Genomic DNA, 19999 nt, shown 5'->3' with positions numbered 1-19999 from the left:
AAATATTTAGGTTTTTATCTTAGATGATAATCTTTGTTTTGAAACAGGAAAAAGTTTCGTATCAGAGAGCTGAGCTATAAACGAATTGGCTGTACAAAGCGCTCAGTTACAAGACATACACACAATTGTGTAAATCTTGTGGCTCGTCATGAGTCAATTTAGAATAATGCTGAGGGGACTGAGGGTTGTTGTTGTTGTTGTTGACAAACAGAAAGTGACAAAGAGATTTGTGTTATTTCTTGTGTGTACTTAAAACAGCTCCACAACTGTCAGAATGAGGTGTTGGGAGCCTGTGAAGATGAGTCTGGGGCGGCTCGACGTGATTGTGGATTCGTTTAATCAGCACAAGAGAGTCATTGAACATTTTTAATTGGAAATTGGGAATCATCCACGTTATTGTCTAAGTTTATATACTATACAATATATTTAATAAGTTTCACTATAGTGTTAGTTAATTAAAGGGATAGTTCACCCAAATTTCGAATTTCACTCATTATCTACTCACCCTCATGTCGACTAGAGCTGTGAGAAGTTTCAGAGTCCTCCGTGCCTTCTCTGAGTTATGGGGGGCTCCGCGCAGCAGTATTTGTCCATATAATGGTTGTGAATGGATACCAACTTTCTTCATCCAAAAAGACACACCAAAAAACATCCAAATACCGCCATACTGCTCGTCTGTAATGTCCCTCTTGTACTGAAGCCCCGACATGGGAAATTGTTCCGAAAAAAATTAAATAAGTCTATATTTTAAGCTTGTTTGTAGCAGAAGCTCCCAGTGTCTCGGTTCACTGCTCTTCCTGCGCAGACCTCCCCGTAACTCAGAGAAGGCACGGAGGACTCTGAAAATTCTCACAGCTCTAGTCGACATGAGGGTGAGTAGATAATGAGTGAAATTTGAATTTTGGGTGAACTATCCCTTTAAAGCCTCTGTTAGTTGGAAATTATCATGAAAATGGTCAGAAGAAACATGTATATGTGTGTGTGCTGTGTATATATATATATTAGGGGTGTCACGATTTCGATTTTTTATCGAAATCGATCGAAATTACGTCACGATCTCGAGCATCGAAGTCAAAGAGAGGATCGACGAACCCGCCCCACCCCCCGCCGCCGCCGCCGCCCGCAAAGCTACAACTGCCCGTTGTCCCCATTGCGCACCAAGCGTCTTGTCAGTCACTGGTCCGAGTTTTCCTTTACTTTTTATTTCGAGACAACACTCATTCTCTCTCTCTCTCCTCTCTCTCTCTCCCGCTCTCTCTTTTATTTTATTTTTTTTACCGGCGGTGTCAGCTGATGTGCACGTCTGCAGCAACCTAAACAAATGCACATGTTGACCGGCTCTATTCCAGCCACATGATTGGTTCGGCGCAGCGCAACTCTCAATATCATTGGCTATTTGCCAAAACATGGATGAATGAAAACTATCGACCACGTCTCATATTTCTATCGAAGAAAAGTTATTTCACAATTTATAGCGTTTTATCACCCAGCCCTGGTGGGCTACTGTCCCCCTCCTACCTGGGAAACAGGAGGGAGACACAGCTCTAACTACACAACACCGACAAGCACTGAGAGCCGCATGTTGCAGAGAGGTTATAAGATTTAAAAAACAAACAAAAAAACCCCGCAAATAATAAGCCAAAAGGTGCAACTTGCCACTTTTTGTCGATGTATTATTTGCGGGGGCTTTCTCGGGATCTGGTGACGGTGGAGGATCCGGGACTGATTGACTGTGGGCACCGCCAGTCTGATCAGGACCTGATCATGGTCCATCGCAGCGCTGCAGCTGCAGCTCTGCCCCGCTGTCTGTCACATGACTCTCGCGTATCAGCGCAATCTCGTTTACATTACATTAAGTCGACATCAGGAGAATAATGAGACATGACAGTAAATTAATGAAAATAAAATTATGATAATGTACAGATATAAATATATTTGTTTCAAAACCTTGGGGGCAATTTTGGCCCCAGGATCATGATTTTTGGGGGCATGTTACCTTTATATTGTAAAGAAATTATTTAAATGTGACCATTAGTGCCTAATGGAAATTGCATCACTTATATGTAGCCCATCTTTTGAAATAAGATTTACTGTACAAAATTTGATGAATAAAACCAATGATCGTAGACTAGACTAGTCTGAAAATAGCATAGGTGTCTGTGCTGTAAGAAAAAGAAAAAAAATCGAGAATCGAATCGAATCGTGACCCTAAAATCGAAAATCGAATCGAGGATTTGGAGAATCGTGACACCCCTAATATATATATATATATATATATATATATATATATATATATATATATATATATATATATATATATATATATATATATATATATATATATATATATATATATACATACAGTACATACATACAGGGAGACAGAGAGAGAACATATTATACTTTATTTGTCACACATCTAAAACTAATAAAACAGAAACAGACATGCGATAAATTCTCCCTCATGAAGGTTTTGATTGCAACTGTTTCTAATGAGCGTTGATTAAACTCTGATCATATTGGAGGCTGAAGTAGCACCTGTTGGTTTCCTTGGTAAAGTAAGTGTGTTATAAACCCACGCGGGCAGAGACCTGTATGACACTTGAATAAAAATACCTTCCTTTTTATATACCTACAGTATGGAGTGAGAGAAATACACAGTATAATATATACATCATGTACACACGTCCCACCTCCACCACTCCCCACCCTCTGAAACAAATCTGCCTCAGTTACATTAAACAACAAATTCACTGAGCCGATCGGCCTTTTGCTGTTAGTCTGTGTTGGATTGATAATGATGCAGTTGTAGGTTTTTACTGTCGCTCTATTCTTTGTCACTGTGTTTTACTCATTACATACAATATCCCACCTGACCTGACGCAGATTGCCAAGACTGCAGGGATTTCACATTACAAAGACTCCTGCCATATGGTGTTTGTCTATCGAGAAGGGGGGAAGTCAATATGATACCGATATATTTGTACCTATTTTAAACTATTGCGAGATTCAAGGTGACACACAGGCAGCTGCCATTTAAGATGACACCAATTCTGAGAGAAGATGAGACACTGAGCAAGTTAGTGGTGATATAAAGGAACAAAGTGAAGCCCACTGGGACTTACTGAACTGCCTGTTCTGAAGGATTTGTCCTGAGTCAGGGTGAGAGGGACCATTTCAAGGCTGGTATCAGATTTAGAAGTCCTGATCAAATGTAAGAAATGATGATGTTGCATTAATTTATCCATAGAACAATATGTCACTCAAGGACGAGACCAAGGAATGAGAGAAGACTAACAATTAGCTCCTTTCAAGGACTATAGATTTGAGGATTGCAGGGATAGAATAGTATTTACATACGAGCCACCAGCTGTTGGCTCTTTGTAACAATACCTATGAAACAGACAATACTGCAGCATCAGGCAACAATAGTTTACATTGATTTTTATTTAGTCACAGAATTATTCTGTAGGCTCAGCTCTTAAACAAATTCCCACCGTTCATCACAAATTAAATGAAAACAAAAGGTAAAACAAATAACAAGTAGTGAAACCTGAAGCCACTCAACTGAATACAGACATACTGTTTCTGTGCTGAGAGATGTAGCTCCCGCAGCAAGCCTCGGATAGACAACAGCAAATACTCATCCCCGGAGGGCCCAGTGTGTCCATGCTCCGTTGGCCTGTTTGTTTCACAGTACTTTTCTCTAATAGATAGTGGCATCACTGAGAGAGCCCTGATTTGTGAACCTTTTCACCCAGTGAATCCTCATGGAAAACGACTGCACAGAGTGGAGCAGAGGGATCGCAATGTGAAGAAAACCACCCTAATTACAACCGCAACTCAAGCATTAGTCCCCAGGGAAACGAGGCATATCCACCTTTTGTACCGTGGAGCTGTTTGGTTTTACATTGTACTTCCTCTGACTTTGATCAGATAATATGTGATTGGTGTGTTATCATACAGTACAGATTTCTGAAAGAGAGCTCACCAGCAACATTTTAACAAACCACACAATCACCTACAGCTGCACAATCCATTGAAATAGAATTGCCTTGCAATGGGGCCAAGTCCAATAACTGGTATGGTAAAGATAAAATGTGTTGCCACTTTGTTATGCATAGGTAAAACCATATCAGACTTCATTTGTATTGATTTTTTTTTTTTACAATGCAACACAAAGTGCTTTACAGAATATAAGCAATAAAAAATACAATTTCACCACCCCTGACCCAAACACACAGAACAATTTAGAACCGAGTAATGAATAAAGTAAAGTATGCCTTTATTCATCCCACGACGGGGAAAAAAACCAACAGAAATAAGACAATAACAACAGAACTGAGGACGTTCTATCATCAATTCATGCAAATCATAAATTTGCTCTGAGGAAGCACTGATGACAAAACAAAGATAAGGGTAGAATCATAAAGATAAATAAGATACTAAATTAGATGTAATAGTTGTGATAAAGAGAAAAGCAAGAGAGAAAGGTTTCTTATAATAATGACATGAAAGCAAAGATAAACCACTGAACTGCTATAAAAGAGGGAAGGTTTGAAAGTGAGTGACATGTACCTCTGGATATATTGATGTGTTGTTGAGTCCACTATGAGCGTCATCTTCAGAATACAGCGCTGAAAACTGCACAAGTTAAGTTTGGATAAATTCTCCATTGAACTTTTCAGATACTGATCTTAGCTATATACAGTATACAGTAATGTCTCCTGGCCCCCACAGTGACCTGGTCAGATGTGTTTCTTCCGATGCTGCTCGCTCTATTCATGGGATTTGTTAGGTGGAGCCGTTAGCAGCAGACTCCTTCAAAATAATTTTTGTCAGACCAGCAGTCTGAAGTCCAAGCTACAATAGTATAAAACACAGAAAATGAGCAAATCCTTTTGAAAATCTGCAGCATTTTGCTTGATAAAGGACTTTAGTGATTAAACATTATATTTATCAATTAATTGATCATTACAGTGTTACTATTTTAGATGCTTTTGTTGTTCACTTAATTAATTGTTGTTTTGTTCTGTCTAGTTCTCTACATGTTTTCTTGTTATACAGTTTACATACAAGGATTGGGAGGTTTTCACAGCATTATGCTGTCAATGCTAAAATGTAACTATGGTCAATAATGTGTGATACAGTAGGATAAAACACTAATGCATCAGGTTTTGGGTAGCACAGCTGACTGCATATTAGTAAAGATTAACCCTTACGTAATGCTCTGATAACCTAATTGGCATTTTGATTGACAGCTCCTGTGCTGCACTCGGCCGTCACTTGAACTCACCAGTTGTTCTTTTCTCTTTTCTGGCCAAACCTTCAAAACCAACTACATATATCAGCAGACACTCTCAAACTGAGGCAGCATGCCATTGTAACAGTTCCCCCTTTGTCAGCTGAGCAGTCCAGCTCAATGCTGATTAATGAGCTGGGGTCAGTCTCTCCCCTGGAGGAAGCCACCATTATCTCTGATACAGTGCTTGTGGGAATATCATAATGGAGGTGAAGTCAGAAAAGGCAATCAGTGTTAATCCCGATGAAAAAGCACACACTTTGATCTAAGCCCACCTTCCCTCCACTGTGCCCCTGTCTCTCTAGGGAAACTGGCAAATACAGTGGAGACTTGTTAGGCCATGTTTAGCCTCCTTTTTTCATAGTTTTGGCTCATTACAAGCTCATGAATATAAAAATATCCAATCACTCCTTTTGTGGGGTTGTGTTTTCACACTGATGCAGTGGATTGAATATCTGAAATCCCCCACTGACTGGACTATAATAGCAAAGTCAAACAAAGGCAATGATTTTGACCACGATGATGGTTATCATGTCTGGTGCATAGCATATGTACAATGTGTAAATATTCACATAACCTGAGAAACAGCAGTGAAAACAACTAGCGAGGAATCTTATGCAGCTCCGACGCCTTGTTAAAGGGATAGTTCACCCTAGAATGATATTTCGCTCATTATCTACTCACCCTCATGTTGACTAAGGGCTGGAAGAATTATCAGAGTCCACCGTCCCTTCTCTTAGTTACAGGGGGTCTCGGCGTAGCAGTGAATTTCAATGCAACGGTTGCAAAGGGACACCGGAGCTCTTCGTAAAAAAACACACACAAAAAAACATCCAAATACCTCCATGATGCTCGTATGTAATGTCCGTCTTGTGCTGAAGCCCCAAATTGCGTAAATGTCCCGAAAAAAATTAAATAAGTCTATATTTTAAGCTTGTTTGTAGCGGAAGCTTCTCGTCTTCTTCTTCTTCTCCTCTTCCTGGTCCGTCCAAATATCGCGTGATTCGCAGTAACCGCAATGACGCCGGCGCAAATCACGCGATATTTGGACGGACCAGGAAGAGGAGAAGAAGAAGAAGACGAGAAGCTTCCGCTACAAACAAGCTTAAAATATAGACTTATTTAATTTTTTTTCGGGACAATTACGCAATTTGGGGCTTTAGCACAAGACGGACATTACATACGAGCATCATGGAGGTATTTGGATGTTTTTTTGTGTGTGTTTTTTTACGAAGAGCTCCGGTGTCCCTTTGCAACCATTGCATTGAAATTCACTGCTACGCCGAGACCCCCTGTAACTAAGAGAAGGGACGGTGGACTCTGATAATTCTTCCAGCCCTTAGTCAACATGAGGGTGAGTAGATAATGAGCGAAATATCATTCTAGGGTGAACTATCCCTTTAATAATCATATCTTTCCTCAGTGTGATGTTCAGTCAAGTCATTAACTGCAGCTGCAGCTACTCATTATATGTTTGTTGAAAGCATTTGGGAAATAACCATGCCTTTATCAGTGATAGCAGGTTTTATGGGACGTGTTTGTGGCTTTAACTTTGCCACTGAGCTGTTAAATCTTTAATACTATTGTGTTATTCATAGATCAAAATACTCGTTTGGATGCTGTTTGACCATTAGTAAATGTATGTGTTCTTTTTTTAATAAATTCAATAATAAAACTCTGACTGGATGCAGCAGAAAAAGGGCTTTGTCAAAATAGAAAGAAAGTCTAATATCTATACTCTATTGGATTTTGTATTGTTACCTGATCTCAGGTGGGTTCAGAGTAAGACCAGAGCATACAGTGAAACAAAGGGAAGCCCAGAGCTCATTAAACTGCTGCCCTGAGTTCTCCAGCCTCTTTTCTTTTTTAACACTTCCCTTTCCACTTTTAATGTGTTGCAGGACTCAGATTCACTTCACAGTGGCCATCGATTTCACTGCATCTAACGGTGAGTGTTTCAACCACCGTCACCCTGCACAGCTGTCCTCTGATGTATGACTATGGTACTGTCACCGTGTCAGAGAGGGGCTTGGATTAGTCTCCCTGCCTATAATAATACATCATCTTTCAATGTTTATTGAAGTTTTCACACAGTTAACAATGGTAAATACAAGGCAAGACGAGAGAGAGAGAGAGGGGGACAGTAAAAATGATCATTCGCTGTGTGCGTTTGAGGGCACAACACAAATCATTGTGTGATGAGTGAAATAAGATGATATGGTATATCCATTTACAGATATACTTACGTACAAATGTACACAATAAATATCTCTGACAATATCATCTGTCTCTCCTCTATTGGCCTAACTCTAAGACAAAACAGAGAACATCCAGTCCTAATGTTCATGTGATGTTGGAGTTGTCAAACTTATCATACTGTAAATATGAACTTCTTTCATGAAGAAACCAGAAAAAAAACCAGACAAACATGGAGGAACCATGTTGAGTCTAATTCAAGTCGGGGCGGTGCGTGACGCAGTGGGTAAAGCGGCCGCCCCATGTACAGTAGAGGCTACAGTCCTCAATGCAGGCGGCCCCGGTTTGAATCCCGCGTCAGGCAGCCCTTTCCTGCATGTCATTCTCCCTCTCTCTGCCTCCCACTTTCCTGTCTATCTCTACTGTGTGCTATCAAATAAAGGCAAAAAGCCAAAAAATATACTTAAAAAAAAAGAAAAAAAAAAAAGTCTAATTCAAGTCACATTTTCCGTGTATCTTATATTGTCCATACTCACTGTAATCAGCACTCACTAACTTGTCACCAGATGTTACCCTGTCATAAAAACAAAAACATCTGGATAGGCAATGATCTATTGAGGGATTATGTCCATATTTTCGGTCAGTGGCTGCCATATGCGTTCAGACTCTGACGGTATCTTTCCTCTCAGGTTTCACTGAAATTCTTATGAATACAATATTTTGACTGTTGCCATTTATGAAATTAATCAAGTTTAAAATGTCACTGTAACTTCAAAGTCATGTGCAGTACACAGTACCAGCGTCATGCTGTGTTTTTCCCATTCAGTAGCCATCATAATATCACTCAGTTCCAGCACTGGTAATAAGCCACAGTCACACCGAGTCCCATCTCTGATATTATGGAGCATCCAGTGTAGTTCTGGTTCACCCGTGTGGCTGCAGCCGTCAGTCCAGCCTCACTCTGCTGGTTTGCATCACTGACTCTGGCTGCTCTTGTCTTGAAAGGAAATCCGTCCCAGTCCACTTCACTGCACTACATGAACCCATACCAGATGAATGCCTATGCCATGGCCCTGAAGGCTGTGGGAGAGATCATTCAGGACTATGACAGTGATAAGATGTTCCCTGCCCTGGGATTCGGTGCTAAGCTGCCCCCTGATGGGAGGGTCTCCCATGAGTTCCCGCTGGTGAGTACATTATGAGGTTATTTAAGATGCTGCGGCAGTAATTCAGCATCAGAATTTTTGATCTAACTCCATGTGAAAATCATTTTGGCCCTCCCCGAAGAGCCTTTGAGTGAGAGCACATGCTCTCTCCAGCGTGTATGGACAAGCATGTGTTCATGTGCAATATGGATGTGTGCATTTTTAGATGAATGCTGCTACACCTCTTACATGCATAATTCTGAGTGAATTCCATTTACCTTTTATAGTGCAAATTAGGTTCTGTAAGGCTGAAGGATTCTTAAATCAATTTGGCTTCTCTCAGCCAGCTAATGTGCTTTGGCTGCTGCATAGTACAGCCTAATGAGGAGTCTGTCTACAGGGTAACGTCTGCATCACTCCATATTTCCATTAGAATTTGCAAATTAAGATTCATCTCACCATATAATTGAAGCTTCTTTCTTTCATGCTCTAGTCTTGTAAGTGGGTTTAAAAGAAAAGTTACAGTCTTGGCTGAATATTTGTTCTATATGTTTAGTTAGAAATTTGCCTTGTAGCTAAGTAAGATAACCTTTGAAGCAAAGTTTGACAAGCACATCTCTGGGAGAAAAGAATGTTTCCAAAAATGTCATTCTTCCCCTCAAGAATGAATCTATGCTGGATCCCGTCTTTTGGAGGAGATGAATCTGTGATACCGGAGGGCTCCTCCAGCTGCGCCAACCACTGCTGTGTTCAGTCTAAGACCGACAATAACACATACTCTCATATGTTAAGAATTATAAAACTACTATTTTATATATATATATATATGCAATTATAGAGAATTACAAAAAAAAGACTGTGTTAGCTTTGCATATATATATTTTTTTATTGAAGTCAGGCGTTGCAACTTAACAGCAAATCCTGCTGCCCTCAAGGTTAAGTAGCTTGGTTAACACCCACAACTGAACAAAATGGAGGTCACAACCCACTGACTTGTTGTGTAATAAAGGTATTTGTACAACCAAGGCGACAAAACCAAACCAATCACCACTGTTTGAGATGCAACAGACTTGACAGTTAAAACCAGACAGGGAGGTGAAACCACCTTTCAACCTCTTATTAAAGCTACAATGTGCAAGACCAGGAAATCAAGCTAATGCAAATACCCACCACCTACATCCTGTAATGTGATGTTGCCTAATGCAGGACTCAGTATGTTGTTAGCCAGGGAGTCAGTCATAGTAACATCTTCCAGGGGTTAATTACAGTGTGAGGCCTTATAGTGAGGCTAGTAGTAGACCACAATCACTTCCACTTGTTGACTGACATCATAACTTTGGACGTCTTTGATTGGATAGAAGATACGGACTCGCTTAAAAACATTAGAGAGGAATGATTGTGCACAGCTGCCAGGCTACTCAGTGGGTCTGGGTAACAGAGGCCTCTGGCATCACCTCTCCACATTAGGATTTGTTTTGTAGCATATCTTTATCTAAAAAAAAAAAAAAAGCCATCCAGATGTTTTCTCAATCAGTGAAGACATTTATTTACAAACTGGAACAGGCCCAGGCACTGGTTTACGTCCTAAACACTGTATGATACAACTGAAGCACTGTTGTCCACATCAATTAACTGTTACATCAAACCCCATTGTAATAAATTCTGACTGCCATTTTTGTAATTTTTGTTCCATTCATGTTTTGTTTTCCCAGAACGGCAACATCGAGAACCCATACTGCAACGGCATGGAGGGGATTCTTGAAGCTTACCATCAAAGCCTTAAGACGGTTCAGCTCTATGGACCCACCAACTTCGCCCCTGTTGTTAATCACGTGGCAAGGTACAAACACAAAAATCTGTCCCAATGAACATATCAGAGCACAGTCGTCCTTTGGTGCAAAGCCAATCTGTAAATAATCTTGAGCAGGCAGATGCACCATCAGAGACATTAATACAGTGAATGATGGTTCCTTCATGAATTGAGCAGAACTAATGAAGGAAAAATAAACAGCTGTCAGGCTGAAATGAATAGGATTGGTAATAAGGCATGCTGTATGTTGTGCCATGCGTAGTGGAGTGCAGGTGTTTTATTGCTTTTTAAACGTCTGGTGAATTTGGAAAGGTAAGACAGTGGGAGGCAGGAGAGGACACAGGACTCAATGGCTTAATGTCATGTTGCCTTTCAGGTGTGTGTGGATGAATCACTTTAGTCTATAAATAAGTGTCACTGTGAATGGAGCACCATGTGCTTTAATTCAAACATCCTGTCACTACGGATGAAATGAAACTCAATTCATGGGATTTGCTACAATGTAACTGTGCCACATTAAATACAAAGCAGATGTGAGTGGTTTAAAATAATCTCCGCTGGGTTGGAGCCATGGGCCGGTGAAGTTATAAGACACAGGCATACAGTGTTTCAGCACTGAAAGCTGTGACACCTGAAGCAGCAGTTATGTTATAAGTACGAGACTCTCACACTCAAGCTGGGAGTCTGACTGAGACCCCAGTAATCAAATTCAATGACTCGTGACTTGGCTTGGCCTTGAATGTTAATGACTCACGCTTGGACACAGGTTTGTCCACTGTGGACCTGAACCTGAAATTAAGCATTTAGAGCATTTGCTTTATTTCTTGGTTTCCACATGAGCTCCCACATGTTGTGATTCTCAATGGGTTTTATCATTGCAAATGTAAAAGTAGTCAGGTTTTTATTAATAATTCTTTCTAATCTACTGGATATATTTGGGTAGTCATAGTAGTGCTTAAGTATTAAGTATGGTTTCATTTTATGTGTTACTGAGTTACTCCATCACAACTTAATACAGTACAAACTCAACACTTCCTACAGTATAATCATTTGATTAAAAGCTATCAAGTATTTCAAACTTTCAGTTCATGTAAGCCCTGTGCTGGTGTTTCTGTTTACTTGCTATTCAGATCTGCTATCTTCTTTAGCTTAGCAACTTCTGATGACTTCTTTATTTATCAGTACTGCAAACATATACCATCCAATTCTTGCTAAATACATTTTCAATCTTCCTGAAAAAAATTAACAATATTTTGAAGTCATGGTTGATGAAGTTTGGCAAATATCAGAATTGTATCTCAAAATCCAAATTTTTGAGAACATTTTGAATGGGAACAACTGCAGTCAATGTAAGAGTGACATTTTTAAACATCAGATTTTCTCTTGAGAAGCAATAAACACTTATCGTTAAAAACAAATCACCAACATTTCCATGCTGTCAAGATGCAATTTATGTATTATCAGATTTTTGTTTAGATATCAGTATTTCTGACATTTTGACAATTTTTTAAAAATGCCTTGACAACTGCTGCCCAGACAGTGACTCCCTGAGTCTATTTAATAAACCACACACTAGATCTCACTTTCAGACTATTAGCTCAGTGAGTTAGGAGCTGTCTTTTTTTTATTCCCTCAACAAATCAGAAACCCTTAGCCTATTTAAAAACCTTAATGTGTCAACTACAAAAAATATGTATGAAAGTGGTTTTAAAGCAGAAGTGAGCGATCCGGTCGTTTTGGCTAATGCTGCGTTCCAGGTAGGCTTTTGAAACCGTAAATTACAGCTTCAAGTCACAACTTACGACTTTGTAGCGTTTCAGGCAACCCACTCGTGTTTTTCCGACCTGTTTTACCTGTGAAAGTCACTATAACGGCCACTCGTAACTTCCGACCCGTGAACTCGTACCAGATCGAACTGGTACGACTTCACGGTCGGAAAAACACGAGTTACGGGTTTCCTTGAACGCACCATAACAGTCCTCGTCCCTACGTCACCACATTCACGGCGTCCCTTGGCTGCACACACAGCCCTGCATGCCGTTCTCTCTCCTCATTGGATAAAAACTGTAGGATACGATAAATGTTTTCTCCTCGGCTCAGAGCAGAGCAGAGGGACTGAGAGACCCGTGTTTCGGTCAAAACACTCTATGTAAGTGATTGCTGTCGGAAGATATAACTATTTAAGACTTATATTAACACAAATATATCACTTACTTCTGCTTTAAGTAATATTTTCAGGTTGCAAAATTCATCTAAATAAAGTGACTGCAATGTAGTAACACATGCCAGGCCAGGGTGATCTACAGTACCTGTTGAACCTTAGAAAAGCTCAAGATTTGTACCGTAATGTGTAATGTAATTTTCATTTTTTTTAGAACTGATATTATAAAATTGGTAAAGTATCGTTCAAGAACCGGTATTGAAGTGAAGGTATCGGTATTGGTACCGGTATCGAACATTTTTGATTGATGCCCAGCCCTACAGTATTATGTGCTACAGCTTTGGAACTTTCAAATTGCCTAATTTTGCCTAAAATTGCCCGGCCCCGACCATTGCTCCGGAGCAGCTATAATTACCTCTCACTCTCCTGCTCTCTCGTGCTCACAGTTTTATGTTAAGTTATTCCTCTGTCTCTCTTTGTAATAATTAATTGTACATGTAATGAAAGTAGTGGGAACCAGGGCAGCAGAGTGACTGCCCGTATCACGAGGTGTAGCCTGAAGCCCACTACTACTCACTCAAGTCATGTACCAGGTTTACTGTATATCTATAAAGAAAATCTCTAAGTCTAGAGACAGATGCACTAAACTGGCAGCACTGCAGGCTAAGAGAAGCTTTTAGCACCAGATCATATTGAAAGAGCAGTGGCCAATGGGGAAACTCCAACCCAGCCACAAGGCATTAAGCTGACCAGTGGTGGAAATATGATTGCTCAACTATGATCGCTCACTCAGTCAGTCAGTCACTGGTATTTGCAATTATGGGACTGGCCCCGCTGTTGCAATCCAGCCAACACTGTAGGATGTCTTTACTGCAGTGGCGTTATGGTAACATGGTCAAATGTCTGCAATGAGCGTGACCCACATTGTTGTGCGTCACACAGGAAAGACAAATGCCTGTTTAATCTACGAGAAATTGCTCATCAGTCTTGCCGTTGTCACCGACGAGGCACGCTCTTTGATTAAAATGTCAGCGCGTCACAGTCAAATTGATCAAACTCAAAGCAAGAATGAGAGCTCACCTCTGACCTGTCCTTGGCTCTCACAATGATCTGACATGTTTTTTCCCCTTCTAGCTCATCAAGTCTGGTCAATTGAGAGCTGGGGAATCAATAATGTTCTTAAAGAATAAGACTGCAGCACTTTGCATAAACAGTTTAATAAATTATTCATAGAGCAGCCAGCGATAGGAGATGGAACTAGGCCACACTCAATGTGGTGTCTCTGATGGGTTTCATAATAGTGTCTGGATAGACCTCTGAGACGTGAGGAGCTGTACAACATATTTTACTTCTTTATATGTCTATATTAAGCTTTTGTGTCACATGCTGGGTGGAGTGGGAGTTTGTTTTTGAAGAACATGTTTTTTTAATGTGTTTTTTTCTTTCCCTAAATCTCTGACACGTTGGTTGCTGCTTTTAGATTTTCCCTCTGACTATTCAGACCAATCTCAGAGTTTCATCTTAATCCATGAACATGTAGTCTGTGACTGTTTTCAACTTTGCTTTTGCTCTAACACGGTCAGTGTAACATGGTACCACCCTCTGAAACCAGTGTGTGCTGATGCTTCCTCTGCTTCAGGTATGCAGCAGCGGTTCAGGATGGATCTCAGTACTTTGTCTTGCTCATCATCACTGATGGCGTCATATCAGACATGGCTCAGACCAAGGAGGCCATAGTGAATGTAAGTGCATTTCTAACCCCACCCCCCCTCCACTTCTCTCTACCTCCCTCTCCCTCTCCCACCCCCTTTTCTATAACTCTTACTCTCTCACTCTCGGCTTCACAGGTGCTTTTAGCCTGCTGTGGCACTGCTCTCAGGTTTCCTGTTACTTTGAGGGCTTTATAGGCCACTACCATTAGATTTGAGGATTTATGGGGTGTTTTCTGCTCCACTTGTCTTCCCCCCTGCGCTTGGTTCTCCCTGTTTGTGTAATATTTTTCCTCTTATTGAGAACCTCTTTGGGGTTGAGGGCCGCCTCGAGTGGAATTCAGTTTGAAGTCAACATTTTTCACTCTATCAAAAGCAGAGGTCCTATCCACCATATGAGGCACCTGTTTGGCCAAGTTTTTGATTGTGTTTGTCTTGCCTTTGTTGTATATTCTTCCTTTCCTCCTTCCTTTTGTGTCCTATGAAAAGTTTTACAGTCGGAATATATTGTGAATCATCGTCAGCCACGATGCACGGTGCTCTGACCCCCAGCAGACTGGGTTTAAAGGGAATTTGCGACTGTTAATCAAACCATTCGAACAGCCACACCTTCCTTTTAAGATCTTGTCTGCTGCTCTGCGCTGCACCGTTCCGAACCTGCTGTGTCCTGCTGCCACCTCTCACCTCTCAGTGTGGACCTGGCTACTCTGGACCGAATGACCTGCTTCACTTGGCATTTAGCCTTTGCCCTGCAGAGATGACTCATGACCAAAGAGTAACATGCGATACTCACTCTGCACTTTTGCTGTCTTGTTTGTGCCCTCTGATGCTGTGATGTATTTTTAGAGGTGTTTTTAAAGATGGCAGATAGCGCATTGCACATAGCAGCAGTAATGTTGTAAGTACTGCTGCTGGCCAAACTGCACTGTAATGTTTATTCTGATTTACTTGTTACACAAACCAGTACAGATTAGCCTTCACCAACTAAAATGCCCACACATCTAACAGGACAGCCTCTGGGGTAAATACAAACCTCCGCTCCATCTTTTGATATCTAATAATGGATTTATAGAGATTAACTACATGTACTGAACATCTGGATGCTAAAGTGTTTGTATGTGCAATGGGCACCAGAAATGATCCCACATAAATATTGGTATGGTCTTAAAATGTTCAACAAAATCTTGTTATGAGAAGTGCTGTCAGCTTCTATGTGTTCATTATGGATCTGCTCAGTCCGAGGAGGAAGGATGAGTTCAGACAGATTGATGGAGTGAAATCCCTCGAGTAATTTTACAGTACAGGCGAAGTAACAAATGGTGTAGACTGAATAATTCAGCTCTGGATACGGAAACTGACCTGGCATTTATAAGTATATGCCTTTAAGGTCCTGTGCTGCCGGAAAGGGGCAAACAGAATGTATGTTTTTGTGTAGAGAGCAGAAGGTCATGAGGAATGAGCCTGGTGGAGGGAAAGATAAAAATGGGGAAAGAGATGGAGGGAGAATAATGATAGAGAACATGGAGAGGATGGCCCTCTTCAGTCTGTTTGGTCCTATCTATGACAGGCCTCTACCCCCGGGAGGTTTTTCCAGGAAAGCTGACCTACTTTTACCCCTGTAAATGCGTTTCTACCACAAGCATATATCATTCATTCATGCCAGAGCTTTTCACATTCTCTCCACATCAGGACTATGGCTTCAGTTCGTGCACTGGAGTAACCTCCACACCAGAAACTGCGAGGAAGACAAACCCTTTATTAAATCTTCATTTTGTATGTTTCGGTTGTGTTTAAGTTGGAGATTGGACATGTGGCTGCCCTCCTCTGACTAACAGTATTTGAAAAGTTTTATATACAAACATGATGAATAAATAATGTTAGACTGTTCGATGCAAATGTGTCGTGTTGTGAAGCAGTCATGTTTTATGAATACAGCGTTTGACTTTATTCATGTTTGTACATGTTCATAAACTGTGCTTCTCTTTTTGTGAGCAAAAACAACACGAAGGGTCCAATAACCTTATGTTCTGTAACTCATTTTGTATTCCACATTTTAAAAGCAGCTTTTAAAATGTATACAGTGTATAGTAGTTAGCTAAAATATTCTGTTATATGCTGGCTGTTGTAACAACCTTGGGGCCCTTGGGTTGAATAATGCATTTTGCATTTCCTCTCAGTCCCTAGGAAACCTAAGCTAGGCAGCATAATGTGATGTGAAACACGGTCAAGAAACTGTTATGATGCTATGTATCATTTATGTTTATCTTATTTTATCTTGTTCATTACTGTTTGTTATTGTCTGGCTTCTCTGGGGAACTGTAGCTTCAGATTATTTCTGATGAAATGAGAAGTGAGTTTGGAGAAAAACAAGAATAATTGGAAATGTAACCTCTTCATATTCTGGTATAAACCCTGATGTCAGGCAGATAGAGTTTCTTCCACGTATCTGAATGACAACTGACTGTTTGCTTCTCTTGTTCATGACAGGCAGCTAAACTCCCCATGTCTATCATCATTGTTGGAGTTGGTCAAGCTGAGTTTGATGGTGAGAACAGTAACTAAAGCTGTTTGGGGAAAAATATGTCAGTAAATGTTTGTTTTTTTATATTGTTATAACAAACTTAGGCTCAACACACTGGTGTGGCAGCTATTCAAGAAGCTGTTCATAAAAAGATGTTTTCCCTGGCTACTTTCCAGGGATGTGTGTGTGTGTGTTTTTTGATACAGAGATCTTTTTCTGATAAAACATCTTTCCTCTGTAGCCATGGTCGAGCTGGACGGCGACGACATCAGGATCTCTTCGCGGGGGAAGTTGGCAGAGAGAGACATTGTACAGGTGAGATGCTTCATATATTTGGTCTGATTCTCTCTCTCATCATGGGAAGGAAGCGGCTCATTTCCCAAAAGGTACAATGGTTGCAAGATATCATCTTTGCACCATTAGACAGACATTATCTCTCAATGATAATGTTTGTTTTATTCCAAAATGAAATCTCCTGAATTACAACGTTGATGTCAAGATCCTGAGAAAATGATCTCCAATCATTGTAGTTTGTTTTAGCAACGCCACCAAGACAAAATCTCTTACACTCCACTTTAACATGCTCCGAGGAGGATGAACTCTCTCCATGGGCTCTATTTTAATTATCAAAAGCTCATGGAGAGTGTGGTCTATGACATTTCTGGGTTTTTTTTTTGCCGGCAGAAAAAAACAACACAATTGCTGCACCACTTAATCTCTCAATTATTCATTGCAATCTTTTGGCCATAACATCAAATAAACCAATCACAATGCCATGTCCAATTCCCTTTAAAAGCCTGGTGTGCGTACTCCTGGCCTATTGCTTTTATAATGTTGCAGTGCTTCTCTCAGCGTTTGATTCTGGTTGCAGTCGGTCCATAACATATTGTGACCGACCGATGAGTCCAGTCACTGCAGCAGCTCTGTGACTTGAACAGCTCTACAGTGAAGTACAGTAATAGCACAAATATTTGATGTTATACTGTAGCCTCAGAAGTGCGAGTAAACCTTTGGTTTGTTGACACATTTAGGTAATGAGTGGAAACACTGTGGGGGATTCACTGGGTAGAGAGAAAGAAGCTTCATGCAACAAACATCCATGATACATGATGATGTTACTGTATACAACACACAGATGTCACAAAGAAGCTCCAACCCTGTGAGGCTGTGTTGTAATAATAATAATAATAATGATAATACGGCCTTAAAATAACAGTGGATTACTACCAACTACTACCATGGACGCACAGATGAACTCAAAATGTCTGTGTTAATTTAACGAGGACACTGCTGTTTTGCTTTTGTTTTGCTTTTGTTTTACTTTTCTCTCACCCAAGCTAAAAACTCTTTACGTCAGACCAGGAAAAGATTTGATCAATGTTCAAATGAGGCCAGCTTCCTCAGGTTTTAATGACCTCTTCACCTCTTCTCTGCTGCCAATGTAAAAAAACAAAAAAACAACCAAACATTTATTTACATATGCAACCTCATTACTGGTTATACTGTCATGCTTGATGTATATGTTATAGGGTTAAGCTGTTACTATGGGGCATTAACTTTGAGGATAATGTAACTACATGTCAGCAGCAGCTACAGACCAACCTGTATAACTCATCCAATTGGGCTGCTGGAGTTTCTTCCTCTGAGTTTCTGATGTCAGCAGAGAGACATTTGCTTTAATGTAAATTAGCATGTTAGGTTGATGTATTAATTTCTACTGCAAATATGGTATTCACTGCAGTAAAAGAAGCAACATACACAAGGCAAATGCAGTGTAGTCCACATTCGCTTCCACTGAGTAATGGAAGCTCTAATGTTTTCTACTGTATTATTTAATCCAGTTGGAGCCGTCCAAGGTAAAATACTGATGACGAATCATCAGTCTGAGTTTGGTCCAATACTAGAACTCACAAGGACTTGAGACTAAACCCCAACAGACGATTACAGATACAGTCCCTTCATAAAGTCGTACCTTTCTTTCCCTTCCCGTGTCAGTTTGTCCCGTTCAGAGACTACATGGACCGCACAGGTAACCACGTGCTCAGCATGGCGAGGCTGGCTAAAGACGTACTGGCTGAAATCCCCGACCAGCTCATCTCCTACATGAAGAGCAGAGGCATTAAACCCAACCCTGTCCCACCTCCGTACTCACCCGGGGACAAGCCCCAGACCAACCCCGTCTGAACCCCCCCACCCACCACCACCACCACCACCACCACCACCACACACCGCTCTGCGTTGGGGTGGGGGCAGGATTACTTACTGCACCAACCATCCTTTGAGGGGGAAATGGAAACGCTTCCAATGCTGTTTCTTAATTATTAATCCGGCTAAATATAAAAGATGATGAGACTCCATCTTGGCGTGGAGCTTTAAGACTGTTTTTTTGGGGAAACCTGCTGATGATTAATTGGGAGGGGGGGGGTTTCTCTCTCTTGAGCGCTTGAGGATGAGAGTGCTGAGAGGAGAGGAGCCCGGTGTAGTGAAGGAGGTTTTAGTTGTTTGCTGTCAAACCTGTCAAAGTGGTGATGTACTGGATAGCAAGTAAACCCCATAGAGAGGGCCTGTTTGAAGGCATAAATATATTAGAATGTGCCAGTGTGTATCATGTTTGTGATACCTTTTGGAGTTAACGTGTGTTAGGAGATCATGTGTATACTAATTTATTTATTTATTTATTGCAAAAATAACGTATTCCTTTGAGGGGGTTTTAAAGGTAGGGGATTAAAGTTATATTTCCCCTGTAGTTTTCCATCTTATATTTTGTGACCAGTGTAATAAAAAGTCCCCATTTCTACTTTGATAAGGACTGTAATATAAGAGCATGTGATTAAAACAACAACAACTATTCAGCAGTTTATTAATCATTTTCACTGATGGATAATTTTTGATTGCGAGCTGTAATGTAGAGGACCTGCTGTGAGCTGTTGCCATACTAATTTTCCAGCACCATGTCTTATACGTGTTTCTAATATTTATAGTAACAGAATGCACTAATTACTCTCCAAATAAAAAGCACAAAGGTTAGATTATTAATAAGCTGAAAACCACTACTTTGAAAGAATGAACAGCCGCCACAATTAAAATAATAGAAAGGACCCCACAGTATGTTCTCACCACGGCTTTTACATCGGCTTCAACCATCAATTTAAAAC

General features: G+C 40.5%; 1 protein-coding gene across 1 annotated transcript in view; it reads left to right on the top strand.

Annotated features, from left to right (window-relative positions):
• cpne5a (copine Va) overlaps positions 1-19028 on the top strand; it is a gene marked incomplete at its 3' end in the record, with an annotated part of 75116 nt that extends 56088 nt beyond the window's left edge. Inside the window, exons 15-21 of the mRNA XM_083976245.1 lie at positions 7204-7250; positions 8504-8685; positions 10356-10483; positions 14254-14356; positions 16811-16868; positions 17086-17159; positions 18840-19028. Of these exons, the coding sequence (XP_083832371.1) occupies positions 7204-7250; positions 8504-8685; positions 10356-10483; positions 14254-14356; positions 16811-16868; positions 17086-17159; positions 18840-19028 (781 nt within the window). The remainder of the gene's footprint in view (positions 1-7203; positions 7251-8503; positions 8686-10355; positions 10484-14253; positions 14357-16810; positions 16869-17085; positions 17160-18839) is intronic.
• Between the last annotated feature and the right edge of the window lie 971 nt (positions 19029-19999).

The sequence above is a fragment of the Trachurus trachurus genome (genome assembly GCF_905171665.1).
Source record: "Trachurus trachurus genome assembly, chromosome: 7".
NCBI lineage: Eukaryota > Metazoa > Chordata > Actinopteri > Carangiformes > Carangidae > Trachurus > Trachurus trachurus.
Note: the sequence above shows the minus strand (reverse complement) of the source record. Positions and strands in the feature narration are given on the sequence as shown.